At 37.9% G+C, this 13845-nt stretch overlaps 1 protein-coding gene across 1 annotated transcript in view; it reads right to left on the bottom strand.

Annotated features, from left to right (window-relative positions):
- Positions 1–530: 530 nt before the first annotated feature.
- The window catches only part of CFAP36 (cilia and flagella associated protein 36), a 30125-nt gene continuing 16810 nt past the window's right edge, over positions 531–13845 (bottom strand). Inside the window, exons 4-10 of the mRNA XM_077772342.1 lie at positions 13314–13428; positions 9315–9402; positions 7526–7577; positions 5668–5767; positions 1497–1639; positions 1152–1301; positions 531–702 (exon numbers count right to left, since the gene is read on the bottom strand). Coding sequence (XP_077628468.1) covers positions 601–702; positions 1152–1301; positions 1497–1639; positions 5668–5767; positions 7526–7577; positions 9315–9402; positions 13314–13428 — 750 coding nt within the window. The 3' untranslated portion in view covers positions 531–600. The remainder of the gene's footprint in view (positions 703–1151; positions 1302–1496; positions 1640–5667; positions 5768–7525; positions 7578–9314; positions 9403–13313; positions 13429–13845) is intronic.

The raw sequence follows: 13845 nt of genomic DNA, 5'->3' as shown, positions 1-13845 counted from the left end.
TGTAACTTCCTGCTTTAAAACTTTTCAGTGATTTCCCACTGCTATTACAAAATTTAAAATTCTCACATTCCCTACAAGGCCCTCTCCCCTCATTCTCTGTAGACTCACCATATTGCCTGCTCCTCACAGGTGCTTCATTCTTCGCAGCGGGACCAGAGTTGTTCCTTCCATTTCTGTACCCAGACTTATCAGCTTCAACAGTGCCTCTTCCAGGAGGCTTGGCCAGCCCTGCTTAGAACATTGCACCTTTCCCTTCAAACGCTTTGCTCTTTGGGCCTTCTTCACTAGCCCCATGAAGGCAGGGGCCCTGACAATCTAGCTGACCACTGTATCCCTGGCACTCAGCACAGTGCTTGGCACAAATAGGTAGCCAAGTTTGAGTAAATAAATGTACTAGCAATTAAGTTTCTATACCCTCACAGCCCAAGGAGCTGCCCTTCCCCACCACCCTTTACCTCAAAAGTTTAATAAAGCAGTAATGATGAGCTTATATTTACATTTACAAACACAAGTATTTGAAACTATCAGGCTCAGTTTAAGGATTAAATAATTTATTTTTAAGAAAATTTGAACTTAAGTTATGCTAAGTTGTTTTTAAAATTACTTATTAATAACTTCTTCTTTAAGTTTCTCTGCAAGCAATCTCCTCTTTAGTAATGTTTGCTTCTCCTCTGCTGTCATTTCTGGTTTCTCTGTCATTTCCTTAAAAAACAAAAAACAAAACAAAAACAAAAGAAAAGAAAAAATTGGCTATAGTATAAGATGGGTTCATTTGTCTAAAATTCCCAACATACTGCCTCAAAGAGCACTTTGAGTAAGTAAAAATTTAAAAAGCCACATGTGGACTGGGTTTCCTAAATCTCTTCTTGGCAAAAATCTCTTCTTAGAGAAGAAAGCCTGTTGGGAGTTTGTGGCCAGGGTATTGTTGCTTTGTGATTAAAGCACTTCAAAAGGCTTAGGTAAAGTAGACTGCTGACCCTTAAGCACTCAGAGCAAGTCAAGTAAAGAAAAACAAACAACCTCACAAAATCTTCATATCAATGGATGGACCTACAAGCAACATTCATTATCAGGGCTGTATTGCACACATTCTGATTTTGAGAATTCCACCTCTGTATTTGCAAATTTTGATACACTAAAGCCAGCCATACCTCTGCTTCCCCAGCAGGTTTTCCTTTCTGCTCAGAATTTTGTATCTGCTTAGTCCTCATATCCTTTCTCATGGACATCAACTGATCACGCTTCTGCTTGAGATAGCGCTCTCGTTGCCTGAGCTCTTCTGTTCCAAGTGTTGATAAATTCTGGGTCAAAAATGAGAAGAAGCTATTTAAATTCAAGTCTGCACAATAAGTGGCACAGATAGGCACTGGCTGACCGAACTCAAAATTGAGTTTAAGATCATAACAAAAGCCAAGTGTATGGAAGTTTATATTGTTTATTCCTAGTACTTTGTCATTTTGCTCATAGTTCTTAAAAAGTAGTGCCTTTTACTTAACTGCTATTGGTCCTTCCATGCTTGCATGTTCTAAGCCAGGAATCTTCAGGCCTTTTTGTGGGAAGGAGGAAGTTTCAGGCAGCATTTCCAGCTTTCTTGCTGAAGGTTGTTGTACTGACTGATTAGCAAAATGCACTTTAACTTCTGGCAGTAATAAGATAGAGACCAATTAGAATACTATAAGAAATATTAAGTATGAGACTAGGTTCGCCAAAATGAGCTAGTTTTTTTTCTCAGACTTTTTTCTTATTTTCAATCAACACACACTGATTCAGTGCCTATATTGTGTCATATACCTGGTGAGAGTAATAAACATGGTTTCTGTCCTCAAGGAGCTTGACCTACTGTTTCTCATGAATGATGACATTGCAACAAATACCAAGCTCCTGCTGTCTGGTCCTACAGCTATAAGAAGTAAAGTTCTTGTCTAAAGATAAGAATCACCACTATAGGGGCGCCTGGGTGGCTTAGTTGGTTAAGCGGCCGACTTTCGCTTAGGTCATGATCTCGCGGTTCGTGGGTTCAAGCCCCGCGTCGGGCTCTGTGCTGACTGCCAGCTCAGAGCCTGGAGCCTGTTTCAGAGTCTGTGACTCCCTCTCTTTCTGACCTTCCCCTGCTCATGCTCACTCTCTCTCTCTCCCTCTCTCAGAAATAAAACAAAAAAATTTAAAAAAAAAAAAAAAAGAATCACCACTATAATATAATACAAGATTGACACACAAGCTAAATAAACAGCACATTAAAGCCCCTTCTTGGTAATGTAATTGGTAGGCAAGCTTCTGCTTGCAGGTAAAAACTTAAGTGAACCTATATTTTCAAAACAGTGAACTTAAAGCTACATTTTTGTATTGAAAGAGTGCGTACCAGTAATATCAATAATTTTTATTTGTAATGCATACTGAAGAGCACTATAAACCTAACAATACTTTAATAAAATGTAAAGATTTTAAAGTTAAGTAGAACTCAAGCAGATAAAACAGAGCACTCACTATTTTCCAGTTATTTGGTGACCTCTAAGAATAAGAGGATTAGCATGTTAATTGCCTTTCTACGCCATTTGTTATTATAAGGTGATTTTTTTAAATAAAACATGTTCAGGCTAAGTATATGAACCATGAAAGCAGAGTGAGAGAAGAAACCGACTCAGATAAAAATCATACTGAGAACTGAAAGCAGGATGGGAAAACATGATCTGCATGTCTCAAAATGCTTAAAAATCATGACAGTTCAGTAAAACCAGAAATAAGTCTCCGTATGAACAAAAAACTTCCCGAAGGACCACTGATGTAGAATGGAGCAAGTGGAATGCTGGCATGGCCAGGGAGGTTGGAAAAAGAAAAGCTCTTCAGACTCTCGGACAGTAAGGGAAGCCTCCAAAGAGCTGAGGCTGGAGCTAACACTCCAACCAACCTAGACAGGGAGCTACAAAACTAACTTAGACAGAAATGACCCACTTCAACAAATTGGTTGTGATTTGCTGACAAGAGTTAAACATGTCATTCTTACTAATGGTGACTTTACACGGAGGTATGCTTGGCCCCCAGACATGGAAGCAATGAGGTGAGGAAGTTCTGAGGAGGGGAAACCCAGGCACATAAGTATTTATATTTTTTATCTATGAGAGAGAGTGTGCACATGCATGAGCAGGGGAAGGGCAGAGAGAGGGAGACAGAGGATCTAAAGTGGGCTCCATGCTGACAGCAGAGAGCCCAGTATGGGGATCAAACTCATGGAACCGCAAGATCATGACCTGAGCCGAAGTCAGACATTTAATCAGCTGAGCCACCCAGGCACCCACGCACATAAGCATTTATATTCAATTCACGTTCTTGCTCTGGACAGTTCTTTTCTTGAGTTTGTTAGGAACATCTTGTATATTCTAACTCAGACCTAGAGAGGAAAGTACTTGAAACCAAAATACTTAGCTTCTCTATTTCTACGAATAGACAATCAGAAAACCAAGAAGCTAAAAGAAAGATCATCTTATCTGTGGCAACTCTGCATCTATCTGAGAACAGATGCTTATCCATTTCTAGCAGGAACCAAGGAAACACATGAACAAAAGGATTAAAAAGGAAGTCACACTGCTTTTTGATTCTTCCCAAATTAGGTCTTCAAAATGGGTTTCTATCGCTTTGCATAAAACGATTTCCTGGAATACCAGATATATTCATTTTTTAAAAATAGAATAGGTTTTCAAAACTAAATTCATTACTTTAGAAATGATCTGCCATTTTTTCTGTGCTACTTATGTGCATACTTGAGTTATATGTGGTTTGAGATTAGGTTTTCTATAACTTCACATAATAGATAAGGAACTAGAGGAGCACCCGGGGGGCTCAGTTGGTTAAGCATATGACCTTGCTCAAGTCATGATCTCACAGTTTGTAAGTTCGAGCCCAGCATTGGGCTCTGTGCTGAGGCTCAGGGCCTGGAATCTGCTTCAGATTCTGTGTCTTCCTCTGTCTCTCTCTGCCCCTCCTACGGGTGCACGCTCTTTCTCTCCCCATCAAAAATAAGTAAACATTAAGAAAATTAAAAAAAAAAAAAAGATAAAGAACCAGACAGAGCAAATTCAAATTATGTCAAACACAAGACTGAAGCAATATGTACTTAGGCCTGCATAAAACAGAAAGTTGAATTTAGGCCAGCAAATTAAAAAAGAACTCAGACAAATATAAAGCAGGTACTTTCATAAATATAATTCAAATGAAGTTATTCTACCTAGAATCTGAATATGACAAAAGAAAGATGGTTAAATTTGCTAGGAAGAAAAAAGCAAGGCAATTTTATAAACCTGCTTCTGTATCATATGCCTCATTGTTTTGTCAACTAAGAGTACAGTTCCTAAAATCAATGAGTAAACATCAAACCCATTCTTTTAAAATTTTTTTTAATGTTTTATTTTATTTTTGAGAGAGAGACAGTGCAAGCAGCAGAGGGGTAGAGAGAGAGGGAGACACAGAATCTGAAGCAGGCTCCAGGCTCTAAGCTGTTAGCACAGAGCCCGACATGGGGCTAGAACTCACAAACCATGAGATCATGACCTGAGCCGAAGTCAGCCACTTAACCAACTGAGCCACCCAGGTACCTCAAACCCATCCTATCTCAATTATAAAGTTCTTCTTTTTCTCAAGTTTATTTATTTACTTTGAGAGAGAGAGCGTGCGCATGCATGTGCAAGTAGCAGAAGGACAGAGAGAGAGGAAGAGAAAATTCCAAGCAGGCTCAGCGCTGACACCATAGGGGTTGATGGGCTCGAACCCACAAACTGTGAGATCATGACCTGAACCGAAATCCAGAGTCAAATGCTTAACCAACTGAGCCACCCATGTGCCCCAATTATAAACACAAGATTTGGAGGCAGAAGACCAAGGTAAGGTACAGCTTTACCATTTAAGAGCTCACTGATTTTGGACAAGTCACTCAACTTCCCTGAATTTCTTGTAACACAGTAATAATAAGACAACAGAAAAATAAGGATCATAATATCTACCTCACAGTTGTATGGTTTTTTAAATAAGAAAAGGACATTTATTTAAAACCATAGAAATGTAAACAAAATGAACCAAATTCATGCTCATGACAACTTCTGTTTCAGACTTACTTGTGTTCTTATAAAAGAAATCAGAATATAGTGAAAATAGATTTGCTTTATATTGAGCAAGTTCATCCAGTAACTTCCCACAAGGATTCTCATCAATTATAGTTTCAATGATATTTCCTGACTAAACATCTGGATAAACTGGCTACTTCTTGTTTTCTAGTTATGCTTGAATTCATTAGGAAAATAGTATTACTTTTCCAAGTTCAGCTTCCAATTCACAGACACTATATAACTGCAGTCAAGGAAGAGAACAGATGTGATGTGAACATGTGTTGGATGCTGTAGCCATGGTACAAAGGCCAGTGTCTCCCTCAAGGAATCTGACTCCCTCCTCTGGGTTCCAGGGTTCACTTAGAAATCTGGGGATTACACTCTCTCTGTCAGCTGAGTGTTTCCTACCTGCAACTTCCATAGCTAAATTAAAAAAGAATTTTAAATACCGATGGCCATTTAGTCTCCCTCCTAGGGATTTTGAAGGTTAAGTATGTATGAGAAAGTAACACACTCTTATAATGTTTATGTATTCATATTAATAGAGAAAAGCTCAGTACAACTTCAACCTTACCTGACGGTGGGTGTGCAAAATGTTCACCATCCCCTTGGGAATTCATTTTTGCAGTTTCATTAGCACACACTGGAGAATCTTCTGTTTTAGTCTCTGATAACTTCAAAAATACATAATACAATTAAAAAATGTTAGATTAATTTTGACTCATTCACTACTTATAGTATCCGAAGATGTCACTGAATATTGTCTACTAAGCTGATAATGAACAAGAGAACTTTCCAAAGGTTTTAAGATGTTTCCAGTATTTTATATCTTATTTTTTGAGGTAGATCAACATTCTCATTTCAAATCATGATATGCTAAGAGTAACTAACTAGAATGCTTAGTACTTCAGACTTAGCAAGAAGTTAGGTTCAAATCCAGGTCTCATCCCTTACTACTCATGTGACCTTGATGAGGACACCAACAGTACTCTAAGTGAAATAAATCCACTAAATTATAAGGTGCTTTCCCACTTAAAATAATCTATACACCACAACCATGTTATGCTTGAAGAAACCACAGACTGGTTTATTTCCATTTCTAAAATAAATGATTTATATCTTAGAAAGAACTTAGTAAACTGATCATTTGTTTTTCTTAAAAACAGGAAAATCTAATCACATGTATTAGGAAGGAAGCTCATGTCAAAAGCCCCTATTGCTGGTAATGGACACAGGAAGATTCATTATCATACTATCGTCTCAACTTTTGTGTGTTTGAAAATTTTCATAATAAACACTCTAAGAAAACTTATAAAAAACCCATAAATGTACCCCTAAAACATAAGATTATTCAAGAAGCCAAATATAGTTTCCTTATAAACCAAGAGTTTATACTAATGTCTTTTGATAGCAGTTTTGATATGATTTCTGTTCTATACCCGTACATTAAAAATATTAGTATCTATGAACTGCACCCCTGTTTACTAAAAGGAGATTTACTTAAAGATCAATAAATCACCTCTTAATCCTAAAACATCTCTATTTCTTCTGCTCTTCATTAGGTACCTTGGGAGCAAAATAGGTTTTTCAAAGACAGTGCATGATACACAAGCATGTATCATAGTGATTGAAGGAAAAAAATGAAGATGACTTTTGAATGACTGAGAATTTATATTCAGTTTCCCTTTCCCTTCAGAGAGATTTGGGGAAAGTGTAGAAAGAAAAGCAGCTAGGAGAGGGAAGAGGAAAGAATAAATATTAGCTTCCTTCACCTCATCCAGATACATATTTAATTTATCCTTAGGAAAGATTAGGCACTTTATGGAAATAGTTCTTAATGGAAGAACAGTATGCCAGGAAATATAATAACTAAACCATCCTGCTTCAGACTGATTATGTTAAAATCTTAAGGAGACCCACAGGAGTAACTATAGTTGCTGTTTAGAAACAGTAAAGGAATCAAAGAGAGTGGAAAAGTAAAGTATTTTTCTTAATTGTCTCCATTCATAAAATTAGGGGGAATTTTTCAAGGAGTCTTCCAAAATATAAATGATATTACAGTTTTGGGGAGTTAATAACCTCAGTGTTTATTGGGTATTTAAAAGGTAGGTTGCTGGATGGGTTATAAAATGAGTATGATTATAAAGTTACATATAAATGCTTAGAATTTCCAAAAGAATATGATACTCTGAGGAGCTGTGTGGTTCCACATAAGCAGCAAAACTGTGCCATATAAACTTAAGAGATAACAGCAATGAGAGGCACCTGGCTGGCTCAGTAGGTAGAACATGGAACTTACGAGCGTGGGGTCAAGTGTTCGAGTCTCATGTTGGGCAAGTTTACTATAAAAAAAAATAAAATAAAAGAGAGAGAAAGAGAGAGAGATAACAGGAATGAAATACTTCTGTTATACTAATATGTTCTGTGGGTACCTGTTTTTTTCTCTTCCTTTCTTCTTCCTGGTCATATTCCTCTTTTGATTTTCTGAAATATACAAAAATAAGGTAGAGAATTAAATTTTCTTTTTGGTCAAAGAACAAATACTCAACAAACAACATGCTAAACTAAGCTCACAACATGTGTAAGGAATCTTGGAAACCAAGATGGGTATAATCAGGCTTTTCTTAAAGCAGATTACAGTCAACTGAGAAAAACATACATAGGCATATACAGCATAAAACAGTAACATAAACTACATGTTTACTCATTTCTTCCGGATATGTGAATGACCCTTAACTAACCAAAGATCTATAGATTTGAAATCCCAAACTCAAACGTGAATGGCAAATCTGCTCTCTCACTTTAAAGTGATAAGATCCATCTCTCCCCCCATTCTAGTTTTTCCAATGGCATCAGAGCTACCACAAAGCTCTCCTGATGTTATTATGCCAAAGCCTTTTAGCGTTTATAAAATGCTCACTGAGGCCCTCTGATTTAGGAAAGTAACCAAGTCAACTCTCATACATGTTCATAACTAAGGTCTACTACTTTATAGTAGAATATCTCCCTCAAAAGCCTAAGGGCTTTTTAGAAAATAAAATCTAAAAGTACAATGCTGATCAATTTTCAGACCACAAATCAACCAACAGAAGCAATCAGTATAAGTCAAGCTACCAGTCCTCTAAACCTATTACCAATATCCTTAACTCTTCAAACCTATAAACTCAATGCATTCTGTATTTTCTCAGGCTCCCATCTGCCCCTGCTGTGGAAAGTACGACACGGCCAGAAGAGGCTGGGTTTACCTGCATATCTGCCTCCCTCCCACCACCACTCAAATCCTCTGGAAATGAGCATTAAGTCATGAAGCTCCTTCCATAGTTCCCCACTAGGCCCCTCCTCCTAACGACCATCATGCCTGTCCTCCCTTCTGCTCTTTGAAGCTGAGGACAAAGTGGGTAGGTGTGGAACTACAGGATGGTAGGAGACGGTCACGTGTGTCGTTATGGCTGAAGAGAAAGGAAGGGCCCTCAAAGGACAAGGCCCCATTCTGTAGGTGACACACTGGCTGCACGAATCTTTTTGCCCTAAACCTATACATTCTCAAAGGAGATTTAAAAATTAGGTGCTGCAATTGCTACTCCCTTCCAAATCTCCCAGAGGGGTCAAGAGACAATAGACCCAAGGAAGAAAGAACTGCTCCTTTAGTGTGCTGCACACTCCATGCCAGGCATCCGGCAGAGAATCATGTAACTGGGGCAAGGAAGAGACCAGCAAGACAGTCATCTGGGATGGGCACTTCCCACTGTCTACTTTTCCCTTACAGGGTACCTGCCCAGTCAGCTATTCAGTCTGTGGAGTCTGAATGTCCCGCCTCCTACTGGTAGACACCTAGAATGAGCCACCTCTAATACCAAGGTCCAGAAGGCATGGAGTGACTTCCTCACTCAGGCCACTACACCCCTTTCCAGGCATCAGGCTGGGTCTACTGCAACTTTTCTCATTGGTGGCTAGTTTCCTGTTCCCATGATGAGATGAGTAAAAGACCCTTCCGTTTGGCCTGTTATGGTATGAGGCATGTGAAAATCATCTTTTCTGTCAATTAAAAAATGTTTTACGTGGTTATAAACAAGTACAATGATAAATCATTTTTATGGTTTTCAGTAGAGAATAAAGATCTTTTTCTCTAGTTCATAATATTTTGGGGATAGAAAATATATAAACAGATCCTTATCATACTATTACTAATGATTCATTCAAAAAATAATTAAAGAAGGATACCTAAGGACTTCCCTCAGGATTTTCATCTCTTCCTGTTCAAGATCACTGACCACATCAGAACCATCTGTTAAGCAGTCAGGTAATACACCTGTTCAAAACCAAAGACCACACAAAAGAATATGAACTCAACTGAAAACATTTATTTCTCATTACTCTAACTCACCAAGGAGTACAAACCAGTTTACTCATATCTTTCACTTAAAAAATGTTCTAAGCTATTCTCTAATTATTATAGTCTTTTAACTTTTTCTTGTTTTAGAAAATCAGCCCCACCAAAACACCCACAATTTTACCTAGAAATTCTCTTAGTTGTTATTTGTATTGCCTATTTAAAATAACCGTAATATAGCAATTGAAATTAGTTAATATAAACCATCACCACCCCTAACCACATACTGTCTGAGGATATACCACTGAAATCATTAAGCTCCTAAAAATGGAACTATGCTCTCAAAAGTATCCCTTGAGTGTGAAAAGAGTTTACAAAACAAAATACAAAATACTTTGTTAATTGAAACAGTATGTTAATACTCTTCATTCATACTACAGCAAATGCTACTGAAAGGGGCCCTGCTTACTACATGGGAAAAATCACAGTGCTAAGCACTCAGGGGCAATATAAAGATGAATAAAACAATCTCCACCCTCAGAGCTTCTATCCAGATATCGGGCCAATAACTATAAACCAGGGCAATACCAACTTCAGTCCGAGCAAATAATAGTTCATGGCAAGTAATTTTAAGAATTGGTTGAATTTGCTTTATTACCTTTATCTTCCGGATAAGCAGGTAGACTGGTAATTAGTGTTCTGTTCATATCTATAATTAGTATATTCCCACATCAGCAGCATGTCTCTTAATTTTTACCTTCCATTTCTACCTTCTGTTCACAAATGACTATGAGATTTTGGATCAGCTCTAAATTAAAGTAGCTTTATGGTTTGAATCCCCTTGATGTTTAAATACATTTTTAATTAAACTTTTTATTTTGAGATAATTGCAGATTCACATGCAGTTTTAAGAAATAAGAGAGCGAAATGCTATGCATGCACCTTTTTTCAGTTTTCCCCTAATGGTAACATCTTGCAAATTATAGTATAGTGTCACAACCAGAAAACTGACATCGATAAAACACATTAATGCATTTTTGCTCAGTCAAAAGATATACAATTAGTATTCTCTAATAATATTTCTAACGAAAATGAAAAGAACTAAGGAAAGAATAATGCAACAGTATGCAATACTTCAAAGCCATCTAAATAATGCTCTGATTTGCATTTCCCAAAAAAATTCTTTGATAAAATACAAGCAAGAATCCAGAGAGCCTTTGAATTTTTCTTACCACAAAGACAATTTTCAAATGGTCTGCAGTTGTTAGTACAATCAACATTGATATAAGGTACTAGCCCCCGGATCTAAACTAAGCAACATTCTTAAATCCAAGTACTAAAAATGCTGTGGCAGAATCTAAGTCTTAATTTTTACCTAAAAGTAAGCAAACAGTCTCACCCTGTGGTTTGACACCAGCATTAGTCTGCATCATTGTCTCACCCTCCCTTGCGAATATAAGGCAGATTTGTTTAATTAGCAGGTAGCCAAGTACTTAGAGGCAGAGCCCTATGCCACCGCAGGAGAGTGATTCATATGACTTAAGCCAATCATAATGGTCTCATTTCCCCTGCCAGATGGTTTAAGAAAGCCATGTGACCCAAATCCTGATCAATAGGACCTGAGGGGGAAACTCCTACGAGGCTTCCATGCAAGGGCTGTCTTGCTCACAAAAAGAAATGTACAGGAAGAAACACCCCTTTTCTTCATAAGACATTGCTGAGTCTTATTCACTGCATTCAGAGTACAGTTATGAGAGAAGATCCTGACAATAGCAGAGTATAAAGATGGAAAGTGTCAGCATTCTTGATAATATCACTAAGTCTTTAACTTAACCAACATGCACCATCTTCCTTTCCTTCTTTTTCTGAACTTCTCATTCCGGGAGATGATAATTTCTTATTGCTTAGGACATTTTTGCTGAGGCTTCCTGCTAGTGGCAGCCTGAGGCATCCAGCCAGTATACTTGTTCCCTTTCCTTATATTAAAATCTAAATGAGTTTCCAGTTGAATTCCAAACTGAACACTATAGAGTGCCAATATCAAGTCCACTATCTCTTTTATCAAAACTGCTCTCCCCAAAACAATTTTAACTAACATAAAATTATTATTCACATTCTCTATCCAACAGGTCATAAGAAAGCATAATTGCAGGAACATTCAGAGAAAAGGATTTTATAAAGTAAACCATGGTACAAAGACAAAGAAAGAGTTTCTTTACATTAAATTCACAGCACAGTGTCATGTGTAGTTCAGGGTTAGGATGGTGTTATCTCCTACCCACAGACATCACCTCTTTCACCTGCTGTATAAGTATTCTAGGATCTTACAGGATAGTTATGGTGGTGGTTAGCTCTAAGAGGTAGTCTATACTCACGTCAGACTAACAAGAGGAGAATCCACAAGGGGCCCTGCAACAGCCCAGTGTTTGTCCTGCAACAATAGAAACCTCTTGCTGCATGTTCCAGATCTTTATTTATTTAAAAAAAAATTTTTTTATTTCTGAGAGAGAGAGAGAGACAGACAGACAGACAGACAGACTGCATGAGCAGGGGAGGGTCTGAGAGAGAGGGAGACACAGAATTCGAAGCAGGCTCCAGGCTCTGAGCTAGCTGTCAGCATAGAGCCCGATGCGGGGCTCGAACCCACAAACTGTGAGATCATGACCTGGGCCCAAGTCGGACGCTTAACCAACTGAGCCATCCAGACACCCCGCATGTTCCAGATCTTTAAAAGAAAACAGGGGGTTCCTGGGTGGCTCAGTTGGGTAAGCATCCAACTTCAGCTCAGGTCACAAATTCACAGTTCGTGGGTTCGAGCCCCGCATCGGGCTCTGTACTGACAGCTTGGAGCCTGGAGCCTGCTTCAGATTAAGTGTCTCCCTCTCTCCCTGCCCCCCCTCACTTGCTCTGTCTCTCTGTCTCTCTCAAAAATAAACAAAGATAAAAACAAAAAAACGAACAGTACAACTGAACTATAGCTCTCACATGTTCAAAAAACAATTTTTTTAAGAAGGTCCTGCTGCCAAAGAAGAATATAGCATGGTCAAGAATATCAGTGCAGTCCATTGAACAAAGGAACATATAGGTATCAAGTCCAGGTTATTAGAGCCAGAAATCTGAAAGGAGATAAGAATCTAGACTGAAAAGGAGATTGTACAATAATAAGAAGTATGGTTAGAAACTCAGATGTTTTGAGTCAAAATGCCAAATGTAATTCAAATATTCAAAAGTGAATAAAAGCAGGAAAAGCTAGGGAGAAACTGAGATAAGGCAAGAGAGTTGGGGAATAAATAAAACTAAAGAGGGCTACTGGGGCTTTCCCTTTCCACCTGATAGTAGTGCATACCTGCCCACTGCCCTGGAACAGTTTGGTCCCAAGACCAGCAGCTTTATGATCACCTGGGAACTTGCTAAAAATGCAAAGTATTCAATCCCACTCCAGACCTACTGAATCAGAAATGGGAGACAGCCATATGTCTTTCAACAATCCTCCAAATACTTCCAAAGCTCACTAACTCTGGAGAGCCACTGTCTCCTACAAAGGTCCTAACAATGATAAGCCAGAAGGAAAAGAGTAGTCACCTTCTCTCAACTGTAAGTATGATCACTCAAAAGTACTGAATTTATTAACAAAATGGCTAGGAAGAGAAGGAATTCAAGCTCTCTTGAGACCTAAAGCATCATTGAATCAGATTCTAGTCTGCTTTCTTTGAGAGGGCAAACACATGCTGATTAGGAAAACTACATTCTTGAATCTCTTAACTCAGCCACAGATTTTCAAGCTTGAAATAAATTCATACAAAGCAGTTACATTTAAGACCATAATAGAAGAGTCAAAACTGCAAAACAAAATGCATTTAGCACTTAGATTTCTAATTTCAAAATTTTACCATTTCTCTCTTGAATTATTCGAATGGCTTGCAGCTGCATTTCAATGTTTTTCTGGACCATCATTGCCTTAAAGATAGTAAAATCTTCTGCTGCCAACACAGGTTGCAAAATGGCCTATGGAAAGAAGTCTGGAAGTTAAATGAAGATTCAAGTTTTAAAACTATTTTCCACATAGATCATTTCTATGGCAAACCATTTCTATCAACTGAGGAATTCTGTATTATTATTTATGGTCATATGACTCAAAAGGAAAATTTTAAGATTCTAAAAGCCTTTAATGTAGGCTCTCAAGAGGCTAACTCTCCCAACCCCCACGCCTCCAAGAAGCTAAGGCTGATGGCGATGATACATTTTCCAAATGAGCCAGTGCTGAGTAACTCTGAAAAACAGCACAGAAATTGGACTTCTGTTTTTTAAGTTACAACTTCAATATCTGGATTTGTTTTTCAGCCAAAATAAAGGTATCTATTTGGTTTTTATTCTGTCACTTGAAATTTATAGTTAAAAATAAATCAGTAATTACAAAATTAT

The sequence above is a fragment of the Crocuta crocuta genome, unplaced genomic scaffold, assembly GCF_008692635.1.
Source record: "Crocuta crocuta isolate KB4526 unplaced genomic scaffold, BGI_CrCroc_1.0 scaffold830, whole genome shotgun sequence".
In the NCBI taxonomy this organism is placed as follows: Eukaryota; Metazoa; Chordata; class Mammalia; order Carnivora; family Hyaenidae; genus Crocuta; species Crocuta crocuta.
This window is presented reverse-complemented; position numbering and strand designations above follow the sequence as displayed.